At 50.0% G+C, this 17,493-nt stretch overlaps 1 protein-coding gene across 1 annotated transcript in view; it reads right to left on the bottom strand.

Annotated features, from left to right (window-relative positions):
- Positions 1–17,493, bottom strand: part of TMEM132C (transmembrane protein 132C) — a 121,166-nt gene that overhangs the window by 6,837 nt on the left and 96,836 nt on the right. The window contains exons 4-7 of the mRNA XM_030233503.2: positions 15,361–15,504; positions 5,570–5,775; positions 4,877–5,150; positions 4,080–4,271 (exon numbers count right to left, since the gene is read on the bottom strand). Coding sequence (XP_030089363.2) covers positions 4,080–4,271; positions 4,877–5,150; positions 5,570–5,775; positions 15,361–15,504 — 816 coding nt within the window. The remainder of the gene's footprint in view (positions 1–4,079; positions 4,272–4,876; positions 5,151–5,569; positions 5,776–15,360; positions 15,505–17,493) is intronic.

Here is a 17,493-nt window from a genome sequence, read left to right as displayed (position 1 = left end):
TTCCATGTTCAGAATAAAGAGGCCTTTTAACATCTCCATTCACTACAGCACAAATAGAAGTATCTGTGAGCAAGCCCTCAGTTGCTGGGGTCAGCTGCAAGGGTCCTGGAGGGAGGCAGGACATCAGAGGAAAGAAATGGTTGGCTCTGCAGAAAACAAATACATCCCTCCCTCAAATAAAGGCCAAGGAATGCTGCTCTCAGCAGCTCCTGCTAGACCAGCTCTGGTTGTTCTGTCTGGGGACTTGAATGCTGGAATGCATTTCCTTAGCAATTTTATCCCATGGAATATCAAAGTATTACATGTGCATTTATTTTTAAGGCTGTGGTTGTGTAGTAAAGATTGGGCTTGATCGTTACGATGTGGAAATGAAAGCAGCCAAGACTCAGATTTCAATTCAAACCATGCATTCCCCACTGAGGATTCCTCTCTCTCCTTTTTGTCCAACCTGCCCATGTGACATTCCTTTCCAGTGGGAATTTGCTTCTATGTGCAAGGGAAGAATTCAGATTCCTACCCAACCACGCATCCCTTCTCCCTTTCCCATGCTGCTGAATTCCTCTGTCATTCCTGTGAGCCACTGCATTGCTCTGTCAGCTTAAAGGAGACAGAAACACAGAAATGCAATGTGGGGCTGATACAGAAATGCAATGTGGGGCAGGTACAGAAATGCAATGTGGGGCTGATACAGAAATGCAATGTGGGGCAGATACAGAAATGCAAGTGTGGGGCAGGTACAGAAATGCAATGTGGGGCAGATACAGAAATGCAATGTGGGGCAGACACAGAAATGCAATGTGGGCCTGATACAGAAATGCAATGTGGGGCAGATACAGAAATGCAATGTGGGGCAGACACAGAAATGCAGTGTGGGGCTGATACAGAAATGCAATGTGGGGCAGATACAGAAATGCAATGTGGGGCAGACACAGAAATGCAATGTGGGGCTGATACAGAAATGCAATGTGGGGCAGATACAGAAATGCAATGTGGGGCAGATACAGAAATGCAATGTGGGGCAGATACAGAAATGCAGTGTGGGGCAGATACAGAAATGCAATGTGGGGCAGACAGAGAAATGCAATGCTCATTGCCAGCATGGGGCAGTGAGCCCCCACCACAAAAATACTGCCAATATCTGCTCTGAACTGGGAGGGTCAGTGAATTCTCAGGAGGGCCAGGAGCTGAAGCAGACCATCCAGAAGGCAGGGCCAGGCAATGACCCCAGCCTGTTCTGCTGCCCAGGGGTGCTGGGCACCCTCCCCTCCCAGAGACTGAGAGCAGAGCCAGGCCTGGATCAGGCACTACACCTGGCCAACACCAGGACCTGGCTTTGAGAAAGCACCAACATTGCTCTCTGTCCCTGAGAACGTGTCTGCAGCTCCCCAGCAGCACTGAGAGGTGCATCAGAGCACAGAGCTGTTTATTAAAGGCTTTTTCCTTCTTTCTTCACGGACCCATTTCAGCTCATCAGCCCCACGCAACACCCTACAGAGCTGGACATGACTGTGAGTTCCCCTGCAGAGCCAGCTGAGCTCTGGGACTCCTTGAAGCTCACTTAGATCAGGAAACATTTAAACACTGCAGGTTTTCTTTTGTTTACACTTTGGAGAAGCCTTTAGGATGGCAGTGTTGATTTACCAACCATCAGCCAGCCAAATGGAACAGCCTTCCCACCTGAGCAGATGGCCCCCAGAAATAGATCACTCACAGCTAGAGTTTCCAAATTTTCAGAAGACACTTCATCTTTGCTGTTTAAAAGTTGGTCAGCCCGTGTCTATTTTTAGGCACCTAAATCACTGATCCACTTTTCAGTGCCAATGAGCTCCCTATTGATCAAAAAATAACACGTGGGCTCAGCATCCTCAAGGTCACCTTGTCACAGCAGGTGATTAGTTGCTCAGCTACAGATAAAGGTATCTAACTTAAAGCATCCAAGGTGAGAAAATATTGGCTTGTCTTCTTTAGAGTGCTGTGTATTTATGGAGGAACTGCCAGCTTTTCAGGAGGTGTGCTCTGGCTGCTTTGTGCTGTGTATGCAGGCAAGGTGTGGCCATGGGAACTGAGGTAACCCAGCCACTGTGGGCACTGAGGGAAAGCCACAGCAAAAGTGCTGCATTTTGTTTTTCAGCTGCATCAGTCAGGTTTGCATGAGTTATGTGGGTTTTTTATAAACTTTCTTGAGAGGAAAAGACACACTTAAAATGATGAAGTCCTCACAATGTTCAAGTACAGGCTTGGTCCTGGGCTGTCTCCTTGGAAAAAACCCTCTTTCAAAAGGCTTGATTTTCAGAAAACACTCAGCATTTGCCTTCAGAATTCCAGCTCAGTCAGGATCTCAGCTGATGCACTCCAAACCATGAGTCACTTCTTGCAAAATTTAGCCACAAGCATTCCCACATTTGCATTAATTTTTCTAGGGGAAAGTGACTGAAATGTTATATCCTTCATTCAAGCTGCAATGAAAGGAAAAGATGTCTGTGACTCCATAGGTCACTCCTACACCATCTCCTTCCACTTACTTCCCAGTGTGAAATCTATTCCTGCCTTGTTTTGGGAGATGCAGATGCCCTGCTCAGAACCAGGGCCTGACTTCTGCACCAGAAATGTGCCACTCTCAGCAACCTGAAACTGCCCAGCAGAGCAACAGCAGCTTACACCAAACTCTTCACCAAAACAATTTCACAACTCAGACCCTGGGAGAAATAATTTCAGCCCAAACCACGCTGACTCTCCTGTATTACTTCCTAACTTGCCAGGTGCAGTGAGATGCAGTGAGATGTCACATCATTTGCCACGCCACAGACACGGGAGGTGGCACAGGGGGCACCCCTGGCATCATCTGCCATCACCTGCTGCTGATAAATCTCTCTGCAATTCAGGACAGATGATCCATACATCTGAGGGGTTACAGTGGCACTGGGCAGCCTTTCCAGACCCTCAGGCTCTCTGATCTGCAATCAGAGCACAACTCTTGCTGTGCTGTGCCACAGGACAGGGCTGGGTTAGGAGTGCCCCAGGTTCAGTTTGCACAGTCTTTGTCTCAAGACAGTGTGCCAGATGTGGTTTCTCAGTCCTGAAGGGTATGAATGGGTTAATTACCTAAGACTCTTATGTTTACAGCATGCAACAAATGGAACAGATGGGCACTGTGTCCTTCTAGTTTGGACATTTCCCTGTCACTAAGTTATAAAACAAACTAGATTATTTTTATGTTCCAGAAAATTAGGTAGCAATAATCATGAAAATGGGCCATAAAACTTGATTTGAGATCTCTCCCTATCTATGTGAGAGGAAAAGTGGTTTCTGCAAGAGGAGTAGCTGTGGACAGATTTAATGGCATGGTCCCCAGTCCCAACCCTGCAATCAACTGACCAAGGAAGGATGTTCCAGTGACCCCTGGGTTTATTCTGGGCCAGACTGAGTGTTTGACTTGACCTGGTGGTGTTATCCAATCTTCTTTTCCACAGAGGCTGTGACCTGAGACAAGCTGTTTGAAAGGCCCCCTTTAGAGAGAGATGGGAATTTGCTGGCTTAAATAAGATCAGCACACGACCTGGATGCTGAATCCCCCAAAATCCACATGAAAATACAAGGAGAGATGAGCCTGGCAGTGTGTCATGGCTCCAGGAGGGAAAAGAAATGGATGTGGCCATCTTCTGCCTCTATTTTACAGCTCTTGAAGATATTAAATTGTGGCACACAGAGCTCTGTGCTTCCAGAACAGAAAACAAAGGTGTGCTCACACAGCAAACCAGGATCACTGTCCAAAGACTGCCTGTGCAGTGAAAACAACAGGTGCACTAGCAAAAGAAAGGATTAAAACTGTGAGCAGTTTTATTAATATAAAATAATTTAAAAATAAGCTTCAGTGCTGTTAGAGCTTTTACTGCAGTCTGAAGTCCCTACTGGAAGGGAAGAAATGACAAGGCAATTCCAGAGTATCTGCAGGGCAAAGCAGTTTACATGGACACGGAATACACCTGAGGTGCAAATTCTGAACTGGCTGTGAGTCCTCATCTGTACTTTACACTGATAAAGGCAGAAGGCAAAGCCAGTGAGGGCAGAGTGCACCTTACCTGCTTTGGAGTGTGAAGCAGCTCCTGGGCAACGGCTGTGGCCACAATGGCCCTGCTGGTGGCTGCACTGGGCTGCAGGAAGAGAGAAAGCCCAGAGACCAGCTGCACCCCAAGGTCTGTGATGGTCACTTTGTCATCCAGCACAGTCACCGTCTTCTCTGCCAGGATGGAGTCAGACAGAGGAGACAAAACCTTTGGAGAAACACAGAAGAATCAGTTTAGGAAAAGGCTGATCAATGGATAAAAGCTTTCTTAAGGTCATCGTCCCTTCTTGTCTCCAAAGCTTTATGCACAGAAATGAAGAGCACAGGAAAGGGAGTCTGATTTCATTAGCAGGGTCAGAAAACCTGAGTGGAGAGGTTGTGGCTGAGAACCATCCAAGACTGGGAGCTGTCCTGTCCCAGCTGTGTTATTTGCATTATTTCCCCACAAGAGTGGATTTAAAATCTCCTCTCCTGTTACTCTGTCTTGCCATGTGGATGAGCCCATTAAACCTCCCAACTGCTTCAAAGGGAGGTTACCAGCCTAGGGTTTGTCCTTCATTTCTTGGCTTGGAAATTCTTGTTCCTTCAGCTTTTTCTGTTTCTGATGGAACATCAGGTCAGTAAAATATCTTTGCCTTAGCTGAAACTCTTCAGGGAACTGCAGGGAGCCAGCTCATGCACTGCTGCCTTCCCCACACAGAGCAGCTCCACCCACCCTGCAGTCAGGACTGCCAGGTGTAACCCCAGGGATGTCTGCTCAGTGATGGCAGGTGAGGCAGCCCAGCCCAGCCCAGTCCCTGCCCAGGGCTGTACCTGCATGGTGGTCATCCCCACTTCCCGGCCGACCAGGACCCTGCCCTCCTGCAGCCTGGCAACGTGCGGGTCCTCCAGCTTCATGAAGTCCCTGACCAGGTCAGTGATGTCAAAGTGCCAGTCTGAGCCCAGCAGGTAGCTCAGCTGGCCCCAGGGCCCCGAGTCCTCGGCCACAAACTGGGTCAGCACCCTGACCATGGCGTGCTGGTACTGCAGGGTGCAGCCCCTGCCCCTGCGCTCGTCCTCGTCCTCGTCGTCGCTGTCCCTCGTGGGCCTGGTGCCAGGAGAGAGCACAGCACGGAGAAACGGTCTCAAAACAGCAGTGAAATTAACACTGGAGTGCTAATGGAGAGTGCCCCCCCAGACAGAGCCCTCCCCTCTGCATCTCTGGACTGTGGATGTCCACCTCACGTGAGGAAGGACCACACAACTGGACTGTGCCACCTCTTCACCTGTGCTGCCACCTCCCACCACACCTCTGCCAGGGCACCTGAGCAGAGCCCCACGCTGTGTTTTGCTGCCCAAGACAGACACGTGCACAGAAGCAGAAGCCCCACAGCTTTTACAGCATTACTGTATCTGCAGGTGCCCAGTGCAAAGCTGTACCAGCACTGCTGCTCCTCGGGGGAAGGGGCAGCATTTCGGGAGCATTCCTGTCACAAACCAGCCCAAAACGCAGGGACCCCAACCCACCTTTTGTTGGAGACCACGGGGACTCGCCAGCCTTTGATCTGGCTGAGCTCAGTGTCAGAAATGTCGATCTGGAGGGGCAGGCGTGGCACCCACACCGTCATCTGCAGGGGGGCACTCAGGTACTGGTAGGTGAAGTTCACCAGGGCGTTCACCTTGCCTTTCATCTCCTTGCCGTTGACAAAAACGTAGTCACACCTGTCAGAAACCTGAGAGGGGGAAGAGAGGGGAGGAGAAAAGGTGACCACTGTGACAAAATGAGCTCCAAGTGTCACCCTGGCAGCTCAACCCCAAAGCAAACTGCAGAGGCTCCCCTCTCTTCATGCATGCTCATGATGGCCTGGGGCAGTGGGAGCAGCTGAGCACAGAATCCCTCCCTGGCTCACAAAGTGCTGGAGATGCCCAAGGGCTGGATCCTGTTTGTGAAGCCTGCAGTTGATTTTCTGCAGTGCAGTGAGCTCCAAAGTGATGGCAGGGCTGGGGAACCCTTAATGAGCAAAGCTCTTCCCAGCTTGGTCAAGAGGAACCCAGCAAAGCCAAACTGGGCTCCACAGGGGCAAGCAGCCAGTCAAAGCTCTGCCCTGAACACGACCTCCATCGGGGTGATGCTGCTTTCCACACTGGCTCTGCAGTAGATTTCACCCACTGAAGAGTAACAGAAGTCATTTCCTCTGCAATAAACATTATCTGTTTGTAAATGTTTACATTTTGATTAAAGCTGTAAAGTATTTCTAAACACTACAGTAGTCTAAACACTACAGTAGATTTATCATTAATATGTAAATGCTGTCCTGGAATTTAAGCAAGCATTATCATAGCCATGTAAGAGTTATATCAGTAATCACTTCTTTAATCAGTGTTGTAATTTACAGACCATTGAGTTTTCTCATTTATTATGTCACTGAGTACTAGTGATAAAATCACTCCTGGATATATAAATCATTAAGAGAGATGCAGATAGTATGAAGTGACTCCATGTGATAAAGTCATTGTCATTTCTATTCCTAAAGGTGTCATAAATGTCTGGGGAAATCCAGTGGCACATTAATCAAACATTAAGTGGTGAGCAATGGGAGCTGTTACATTACTAAGTGAGCTGGTATGCCTGCAGAAATTAAGAGCAAAGCCAGCAGGTCCCAGCTCCTGCTCCTGCTCCCATCCTGTCAGAATTCCATTTCATCACCCCTAAGGAGCACGGGAAATGGTGGAAATGCATCTCCCACCTGAACATGTATTTATATTATCATCTGCTCCCTTCCACCCACTCCCAGCACCTCTTTATTCAAATGAGGATTTCCAGCTGGCAGTGCTGGTGTCCCCAGAGTAACCCAGCAGATGGATGTCCTCTGAACTGCTCCCAGTCTGGTACACCACATTTGTATCCTCTCCTGGGTTTAGGCACTGCTCATATCCTGGTAAAATATTGGATGATGAGATTGCAAAAAGAAACTTCAGAGAACACAACACAAACATTTCTCTGCCTGGCTGCCTCAGAGGGCTCTGCTCCAGCAGCTCTGTTGACTGAAGCACTACCACTGCTGCAATACCTGACCCATCCCTCTCTCCTGGCTTCTCCCTCAGACCACCTGAGGCCACTTTAAAAGCCTGAAGGGGGCACAAACCCCTTCATTTTATCTCTAAGAATGCCATGGCCCATTTTCCCATCCATTAGCCTGAATGGCAATACAGGAGCAGGTTTAGTTCCCAGCAGGCTGTTTCAGAATGTCTGCTGGATCTCACCTAAAAGCACCGTGCAGCAGAGGTCAGGAGGAGCCCAGTAACATGTGGGATATCCCCTAAAACAGCAGGCAGTTATTCAGAACACAGCCCTGCATGGGCTGCTGGCTCTGTCTGTGGGGTCTGGCCCTGTCTGTGGGGTCTGGCTCTGTCTGTGGGGTCTGCACCAGCTTCACCCCGGGACAGGAACCCTGAAGATGTTTCTCATCCAGCAGCTCCAGCTGCGTGTCAGGAGTCCCAGCCCTGAGCTCCTGCCCAGGGAGATGCTGGTGCCCAGAGCAGTGAGCAGCCCCTGGGCTGTCCCAGGGACACCCAGCCCAGTGTCTGAGCTGCTGGTGTCCTTCCTAGGTCTGGAACAAAGCAGCTTCAGATAAAGCTCTTGGCTCCTCAGCCTTACCTTCCTTTGGGCAGGAGTGTCTGGGAGGCTTGCCAGCAAAATCTAACTGAGCTGTGCCTGGAGCCAGAGGCACTGCTGTCCTGATGCTGGCTCCACCCCACTCATTCCTAAGGAGTTCAGCCCAGAGACAAAGGGAGCTTTCTGTTTTAGCTGTGCGAGTCGCTCACTGATGCTCTGTGCAGAGCACTGCACGTGCTGCTAAGAGATTTCTGACAGCACACTGCTCAGGCCTGGCCCAGGTGTAGGATTTTATATTGTCTAAAGCTCAGTGCTGTCTGAACTGCACAAATCTAACCGCTGGGAAAAGGAAAGAATAACAATAGGAGCAAAACTGCAATTCCACAGTGGCTCTGGGCTGAGATCCAATCTCCATCTGCACTTGGAGAGCTGCTACAAGCCTTTGTGCCTGGGCCACAAACAAATGGCTGAGCAAGCCCACCCAGCATCCCGAGGAGGGGGCTGAGCAAGCCCACCCAGCATCCCGAGGAGGGGGCTGAGCAAGCCCACCCAGCATCCCGAGGAGGGGGCTGAGCAGCCCCCACAAAGCCTTTCCACCTGCTCCAGGTGGAGATTTCTCACTGGACATGCATCAGCAACTCTGGCAGGTCCTTAGGAGCTGCACGGTGAAAAACATGGTTCTCCTGGCCAAGAACAAGCACTGCTCATGTCCCTGCATCCCTGCACTGCCTCTCCTCTGCTCCTGTGCTGCTGAGAGGGAGAGAGGGAGAGAGGGAGAGGAAAGATCTGTTCTCCTGTGGGTAAAACAGGATGGAAGCACAAAGGCAATGGCACATGGAACCATGGAGGAAGGATAGAAAGCAGATTTATAAAGAGAAAAGGGCTACATTAGACCTCAATTTGTTTTGTTTTTTTTTTTTTTTAATTAAAAAGGTGTATTTGTTGAAGAGTTTTTGATAGATAGAAGTGCTTTCCTGTTTCCCTCCAGGCTTTGGCCAACATTCTGGAAGGTCAGGGAGCAGTGCAGGGAGAACCTCTCAGAACCTCTCAGAACCTCCCACTCCAGGCCAAGAAAGTTTCCAGCAGAAGCTGGAGGCTCTGGGAGCACTGATGTGTCTCTCATCTCCTGTAGCATTTGTGCTTTTACTATGAAAACATCCTCCCTCTGAAAGTGCTTTTTATCTCTGGCATCAGAAGAAGGCAGCAGTGATGAAGGGAAAGCCTGCTCAGCCACCACCTTTAAGTGATTGGGTTTTTTCTTTCCTGCTTAGCAGATCAGCAAGAAGTTTTGCATTTTAAAGAGCTCTCTGATGCTATTTCAGCAGTTTCTTTCATTATTAAGCTGCATTCAGCTACTTTCCCCTTTTTTCTATTTTCCTGACTTCTTTCTCCAGATTAAAACTAAACTAAAGAAGCAGGCAGCAGAGACAGGGCTAAGCACAATTCCCTAGAGGCTTCCTCTCTGTCTTTTTCCTGGCATTGTGCTTTTGTGCCCCCCTGTAACAAAGGCCATTGCCTTTCCAGACGACTTGGACAGGTTCTCTCTGCAACAAATCCCATTTTATTGAGCTGACAGAGGAAACTGCTGCCTGGCAATCAGGAGAGTCCCTCCTGGATGGCACCTGTGGCACTCTGATCTGGGGAGGGCACATCCCTCTGCCTGGCCACCACAGATGGGCTGCAGGGGATGTGAAGGACATTGCTGGAGCTGCTCCCAGCCCAGTGCAGAACCCCTGGCTCTCCCTTCCCTGCCCCATTCCAGGCTCTGATCCCACTCTGCCCTGCAGGACTGCAGGGAGGGAGCACTGCTGGAGGTCCCCACAAAGGAGGGGACACAGCCAGAGAGGGGCTGTGGGCACCCCTGGAGAACTCTGGGCTTGCCAGGTTAAATTCCACGGAGAAATCTCCCTTCAGGTACTGGTGGAGCCAGGCAGTCCCACAAGGACAAACTTCATGTCCAACACAAGCTAAGGCTGCCTTCCAGAGGAGGGTGAACTCAAAGCACTGGTTTGTGCCTGTGGCACACAGGAGTGGAGAGAATGGCAACTGTAAAACCTGAGAATAAATGGGTGGGTGCCTCTGTGAGTCTGCTCTAGTCCAAGCTGGTTTATTCTCACCTCTGGAGACACCAGCCCAGCCTCTGAAGGACAAAAAGAGAAGTTTTTAATGCAGCAATCCTGTCAGGTGTATGGAGAGTGAAGAACTGGGAGGCATCAGGCCATTTTAGAGGTGGAGCTCTGTGTGGTTTCAGGATGAGCAGCAATGGGGAGATGAGGTGACAGTGGATGTCCTGCTTGTACTCATCAGGTTCAGAATCCTGCATTTCTGTCTGTAAACCCATTTCCCCATTCCTGTTACACTCATGTAAATGCTGCTAACATATTCAAAGGTTACATAAATGTTTAAATATTTATGACGGCACTTCTGTGAGCAGAGAGCTTTTCCCAGTGCCTCTTGAAGGAATCTCAATTTCAGTGAAAAAAAATAAATAAATTACAGGATAATCAGCCAAGAACAGTGGTGTTCAGCACTTTTCATACAAGAGACCCCTCGTGTTCAGCTCAGTGCCATCAGGGTGGCACACCAGGAAGGCACCTGGAGCTCAGGGAGGCTCTGGGAGCAGCCCCTCATTCCACTGAGGAGCACCAGGATCACTCACTCATTCACCCCAGACCAACAGGTCCTTTACAGGACATACCAGACTGTGGTAATTCCACACACTTTTTTGGATATTCATGTCCTTGCTGTAGAATTTCTCCCAAGATTTCTTTTTAACAAGGTGCTCTGTGCAAAGGGAATTATCCTCTATTAAATTCTCCAGGTTTTGAAAGGGAGACTCCGTGTGGCTCTGCAGCCCTGATTCCAATTACACACACAAAGGAAATCCTCTGCTACAGGAACATTTGGCTTCCTAAGAAGGATTTCACTGCCTGGCTGCACAATCCTGAATAATCAGTGACCTAGTGGAAAACTGGAGCTGTCTCAAGGCCCACAGAACTCATTTTGTCAAATTTCACTGTTTAAGTCTGACAAAAGTTAAAGCTTCAGACCTGAGCTCTGCCATGCTATTATTTACAGCTTTGAGAATGGAAACCTCCACTCCAGGAGCTGCTCATTGCTCCAGGGGCTGCACTTCCAGGGCCAGCCCTGGCTCCCAGGGATGCAGCTGAGGCTCAGGGGCTCGGGAAGGGCAGCCAGAGCTGCACAGAGGCAAACACAGCCCTGCAGGCTGGCAAACTCCCACCTCAACCTGCAAAGGTTTGGTTTGCTCACATCAGAGTGCAGGAATAACCCCAAGAGCCCTTTCCACCTGTGAGCCCCAAAAGAAGGAGCCTGTTTGGTGAGACAGCTGAGGAGAGATTCCCACTCTGGCACAGGGAGCAGGGCAGCACTGCCTGCACGAGCTGATTCCAGCTGCACCCCTCAGAACCAGCAAGCTGCAGCTCTCAGAGGTACCCAGGGCTGGGAGCTGCTGGGGCTGGGTGCTGCTGAGAGCTCCAGGGCACAGAGGGGATCCAGCCCTAGGCCAGGCTCCCAGCAGTGCCACTGGCATATCCTCAGGGGCTGGGTGCTGCTGGGGCTGGGTGCTGCTGAGAGCTGCACAGCACAGAGAGGGTCCAGCCCTAAGCCAGGCTCCCAGCAGTGCCACTGGCATATCTCAGGGCTGGGAGCTGCTGGGGCTGGGTGCTGCTGAGAGCTCCAGGGCACAGAGAGGATCCAGCCCTCATGCCAGGCTCCCAGCAGTGCCACTGGCATATCTCAGGGCTGGGAGCTGCTGGGGCTGGGTGCTGCTGAGAGCTCCAGGGCACAGAGAGGGTCCAGCCCTAAGCCAGGCTCCCAGCAGTGCCACTGCCAGCTCTCAGAGGCACCCAGGGCTGGGAGCTGCTGAGAGCTGCACAGCACAGAGAGGGTCCAGCCCTCAGGCCAGGCTCCCAGCAGTGCCACTGGCATATCTCAGGGCTGGGTGCTGCTGGGGCTGGGTGCTGCTGAGAGCTCCAGGGCACAGAGGGGATCCAGCCCTATGCCAGGCTCCCAGCAATGAAATCCTGCAGCTCTCAGAGGTACCCAGGGCTGGGAGCTGCTGGGGCTGGGTGCTGCTGAGAGCTGCACAGCACAGAGAGGGTCCAGCCCTCATGCCAGGCTCCCAGCAGTGCCACTGCCAGCACAGGGAAGGAGCCCCAGCCCTGCAGAGCAGAGCTGGGCAGCACCAGGGCCATGCTCTGGATGCAGTCTGGGCTCTCTCTGCTGAGCATTTTCAGGATCAGCAGCCAGATGAGCAAAACTAAGCAGAAAGGCCCCAAAGCAAGGGAGCTTTTCTAAGGGCAGAGGCTGTACATTATCTAATCTCATTAGAGAGATTTCAGAGGCAGCCTTGCAGAGCAGCAGCACTGCATTTAACTAACTGAGTATCATTCACCACGACAGAACTGAGAGAGTAAAAGGGGCACAGAATGCCAGCTGAGACTGGAGGGCATCTATTTGCTCCCCAGTGACCAGCTCTGAAGCTGAGCTGTAGCTGTGCTGAGCCACAGGAGCTCTCTGCAGCTCCATTATCACAGATCCCAAAGTCTGCCTCGCTCTCCAGCCAAGCAATTTCTGGAAATGGGGACAAACAGAGAGCTGGGCTCCTGCTCCCTGGGGATGTGGCAGCCCCTGTTTGCAGCACAGCCCCAGATATCTTGCTTTTAATTCCACCTCACAGTTTGGGCAGTGGTTGTGCATTTCCATCCCAGTGTTTTAACTGAGTGTGTACCTACAACACACAGATGCACAGTGAGTAAACTACAAGCAGGGGCAGAAAAGCAAAGTAGAATCAAACCATCCTCTCTCCTGACTGCTCAGGTGTGGAGCAAACTGACCATCCTCCCACCACACCTGCAGCTGGCTCAGGCTGGTGCTGCTTCTCCCGTTTCCTTTCCCAGTCGTGGTGCTGAAGCTTTGGAGGTGATTCTGAAGCACTTTCTGTGGAACCCGAGGTGCTGCTGCTGTGATTTTTCCCTTGGGCTGTTCTGGCTCTCCATCCCCAGAGCAGGGTGATGGCACAGGGGAGGGAAGGAAGTCTGCAAGGATATAGTTTAGAAGTCTCTTCAGCTGCCCTTGAAATTTCTGCCTATGATGAGATGGCATTTACAGCTTTCACTGCTGAATGTACCTCATGCCCATTTTGAGTTTCCATTTCCACAGAGGCTGGCTGTTCCTGACAGAACATCTCCTGTGCCAGCTCCAGCCACCCTGCCCTGGGTACCTGCTGGCATCTGACAGAAGGGTGTGGTAAAGCTCTGCTGAACAGATTGATCCCAGAAATCAGGACTATGGGAAGGATGGAGGAGGAGGGCAAGGAGGTGGAGCTTCCATTTGTTCTCCTGTTCAGAATATAACACAGCACATTTGCCAGAAGAAAAACCCTCAGAGTCACAGGGCTTCAGAGCAGCAAAACAATGGCATCCCCAGGCTGTGATTTCTGCCCTGTTTAAAGGCTGTTCAGTGTGACACAAATGGCTCTGTGTTCACAGCATCACAAGGGAAGGAGGAGCCAGCAGAGAGCCAGGCTGCTGGCTCTGGACTCACAGAGAGGCAGCTGCTGCTCCCAGGAATCTCAGGTTATTCTGGCTGTGGTCAGTGGGATCAGCTCCTGAACACAAACTCAAACCTTCAGGGAAGGGGATTGTTGTGTTGTTGTTGTGTTGTTGTGTTCTTCACAGCAGGAAACCACACCTGACCCTGCAGGTGACCCAGTGCAGCAGGGTTTGCTCCTGAGCAAAGAGCACAAAACAGCAGCAAAAGCAGCAAAACCCACCTGAGCAAAGAGCACAAAACAGCAGCAAAAGCAGCAAAACCCACCTGAGCAAAGAGCACAAAACAGCAGCAAAAGCAGCAAAACCCACCTGAGCAAAGAGCACAAAACAGCAGCAAAAGCAGCAAAACCCACCTGAGCAAAGAGCACAAAACAGCAGCAAAAGCAGCAAAACCCACCTGAGCAAAGAGCACAAAACAGCAGCAAAAGCAGCAAAACCCACCTGAGCTGCAGCAGATGGCAGGAGCCCCTGCCTGCAACTGCAACTGCCATTAATGGATGCACACAGATGGATCCTATTGGTAAATTCCAGCTTGGCAAAATCAAATTTGGCTTTTGCTTCCTTTTTAGTGCCACGATAAATTTTTGTGTCCACTTTTAAAAGGTTGGACCCCTGTGTGAAGGTCTAGAGCGCTCAAAGGCATTTAAAGTTCATGAAATCAGCTGTAAATTTGGAAATAAAGACTGGGAACTGTGAGACAATGAAAGAAGTAAAAGGAGTAGCAGTCAGCACATTCAGACTGTGCCCTGAGCTGCCCTGGGACCACGGGGATCACTGGGAAACTCTGACCTGCTATTTGCAGATAGATCCTAAACTCAGATTTCCACAGAACAATGTAACTCAGCCCAACTGAAGCAAAAATTTACATAAATAAGCTCTGAGCTGATGGCCAATTGCTGGGCAGGAGCATTACCTTTAAGCTCTTTACCTGAACCATACAAAGGACATTTCTTTGCTAACCAAATATTACAGGCCAAGTGCAGACAGGCACTGAGCATCTTCAGCTTCTGGTCTCACTCTCAGGTTTGGCTGAACCCAAATTACCAGAAATTCCAGACATTTAAAAGCACACAAAAATACCTGCCTGAACCTCGAGATGATAATGTGAGTAAGTATTAAATAGCTCTCAATAGCTCTCATCAAAAACTGTTTTTTTTTCCCTAAGTTTGTGGTTTGAGATAATCTGTGGGCTTTACAGGAGCTGTAAACTCATGCACACAGCCCTTGCACCATGGGCTCTGCCCAAAAGACAAAATTTATGATGTCTGGAGTTTATTTTTCAGCAGAAAGGTTACTCCCAACAAGGTCTCTACACCAGGATTTCACAGAGGAAGATATTTCTGAAGAATTGAACATACAAGCTTGATGGAGAATTTCAAAATGAATTAAGGATGAAAGGCCCCTGTGCTCATTTGAAGCTTTCTGAATGCTTTTTAAAATCTGAACCAATTGAAGATGTCAATTTGCCTTGAACCCCAAACACTTCCCCACATAAAGAAAGAAATTTTGCGGAAACAAGAACATTCTAGATGGAGAAAATATTTAAAAAGCCTTTTTTCCTTTATGATGAGATGAGCACACCTTTTTGTTGCAGGCACTTAACTGGGCTGTGTTTTCCAGCCAGCTGCATGTTTCACAGAAATGAGCACTCGTGCACAGCCACATCCCTCCAGAGATCCTGCACATATTCCAAACACACAGGAGACACCTCCTCTCACCAGCTGAGCAATTTCCAACCAGCTCTGAAGAGACAGAAATTACACCTGGAAATGTCCCTGGCTGATCCCAATAAATGCTGTGTTGACCTCCAGTTATTTGTTCCACCTCAGCCTCAGAGTGCCCCGGGCAGGGGAGGCTCCTGGAAGCCACTCAGAAATGTTCTGATGGTGCAAACAGCCCTGGCTTGGGAGGAACCCTTCCAGTGCAGGTAAATGATTTCTGCAGAAATCAGAGAAGAGCACAGCAGGGCCCCAAGTGCTACTCCAAGGCCACGGTGCTTCAGGAAAACATTCTTCCCAAACAAATGCCTGGAGAGCTGCTCACTCCAGCCTGGGGATATTCCCAGGCCATTTCCCTTTGCCTGTGAAATGTGAAAGCCCAGGAGCCACTCGGTGGCAGGAACTTACTTTGATGACGTCCTCCCCGGAGGATTTGCACTCCACAGACTCAGAGATGTCTGTCACAGCACTGTTCTCCTCGATGGACACCACCTTGATGGGCACTGCCACCGTCCTGCCCGTCAGGATGGCCGTGTTCAGGATCTCCGTGTCCTGCACAAAACAGAGCACAGCACTGGGTGGTTAAAGTGAATCAGTTCATCCCCAGAGAGCACAGCACTGCTCACATCAGCCTGGCTGGAGATCCCAGTTCAGCCAGAGAGCACAGCACTGCTCACATCAGCCTGGCTGGAGATCCCAGTCCATCCCAGAGAGCACAGCACTGCTCACATCACCTGGAGATCCCAGTCCATCCCAGAGAGCACAGCACTGCTCACATCAGCTCTGGGTGGTTAAAGTGTCTCAGTTCATCCCAGAGAGCACAGCACTGCTCACATCAGCTGGAGATCTCAGCCCATCCCAGAGAGCACAGCACTCTCACATCAGCTCTGGGTGCTTAAAGTGTCTCAGTTCATCCCCAGAGAGCACAGCACTGCTCACATCAGCTGCAGATCTCAGCCCATCCCAGAGAGCACAGCACTGCTCACATCAGCCTGGCTGCAGATCTCAGCCCATCCCCAGAGAGCACAGCACTGCTCACATCAGCTGCAGATCTCAGCCCATCCCCAGAGAGGTGCAGCCTGGTGAAAGGCCATGGAAGCCCAGCCCTGTCTGATCTGCTAAATAAACTCTCAGCACTCTGTTCAACAGCACCATTCTCTAAACTCAGGTCAGGCACACCCCACAGGTAACTTCTGCTTTCGAGATATGAGGGGTTATTCCCAATATTCACCCTCCAACATGGGATTTTGGAGTTTTCACTAACTTAGACTTGACTGGCAATCACTTCTCAACCCTGCTCTTCATTTATCACTTTTTAATATGAAATATTATAATATGGGTAATATCAGCTGCAGGAGGAAGAGGGAAATACTGTCCAGGAGTGACAAAAGGGGACAGCCTGCTTCCTTAGGGAAAGGATAAAAGAGCCTCCAAAGTAAAAATGAATCCAAGCCCACTGCTTGGACGGGGCCTCTCCGTGAACTTTGTGTCTGGAACTGTTTCAAGATTATTTCATTTCCTCTGCTATGGCCAGTGAAGCAATGTGAGGAATCCAGAAGAGTTAGTGGTGCTGTTCACTGCAGGGGAAATAACAAGGAAATTTGAAGTCTGAGCTGGGGCTGTGGCACATAAAATCCTTTCAATGCACCATCGACCAGGCCAGCACTTGGAACTCCTGAACTGTGTCAGCATCACTGTATTCCCAAGATTCCCATGCAGGAGAAACTTCAAAGTTTTCTCCAACTTTTCAGCTTTCAATATAAAGTGAATAAAATATTCAGCAAATTGCTCAGCACTGGAGTCATGAGGGCTGCAGCCACTGATGTCAACAGCAGCAAAATGGGGCACTGACACTGCTGATACTGCTTTCAGTTCAAGTTTAGTCAGACTGAAATTTAGGTCAGGTTTTCTTTTCATCTGGCAACTTGTTATTGCTCAGGTTCTCCTGCAGCTCTCTCAAGAAATCCCATCAAACTTGAAAGGAAATGCTAAAAAGGAATGTTGGCTGCTCTAGAAATGTGGGAACCCCAAATGATTCCTATTGCAGCATGAGAGATCCCCAGCACTGGGGAGGGACTGGTGCCCAGCCAGCCACAGCTCTGAGCACAGATGGAAACCTTCTGCCTTCACCTCCCCTGAAAGCAGCCACAACTCATGGCCATTGCACAGGTTAAGAAGTACTGATGTGTAAGCAATTCATTTATTACACATCATACTAAAAGCAATTTTCAGCTCTGCCACTTGCCCTCCTCAGGCTGTGAGTGCCCTGTGATAGCAAAAACAAACCAGAAAAAGGAACAAAGGCTCGTTGTTATTGTGTTTTTTGTCTGGAACTAGAGCAGGGCAGTGTGCATCCTGCATCCCTGGGTGTGGAACAGCCCCCTGGCAGCACTGCTGCTGCAGCCAAGGCAAAGGCAATCCAGGGGAATCACCACAAACCCAACAGGAAACATCCAGGGCCCAAACTCCCCAGAGGCTGAACTGAAACAGACCCAAATAAAAGGAGCTCGAGCAGATTCCATCTGTCTGTCTGTCTGTCTG

The sequence above is a fragment of the Serinus canaria genome, chromosome 15 (assembly GCF_022539315.1).
Source record: "Serinus canaria isolate serCan28SL12 chromosome 15, serCan2020, whole genome shotgun sequence".
Classification (NCBI taxonomy): domain Eukaryota; kingdom Metazoa; phylum Chordata; class Aves; order Passeriformes; family Fringillidae; genus Serinus; species Serinus canaria.
Note: the sequence above shows the minus strand (reverse complement) of the source record. Positions and strands in the feature narration are given on the sequence as shown.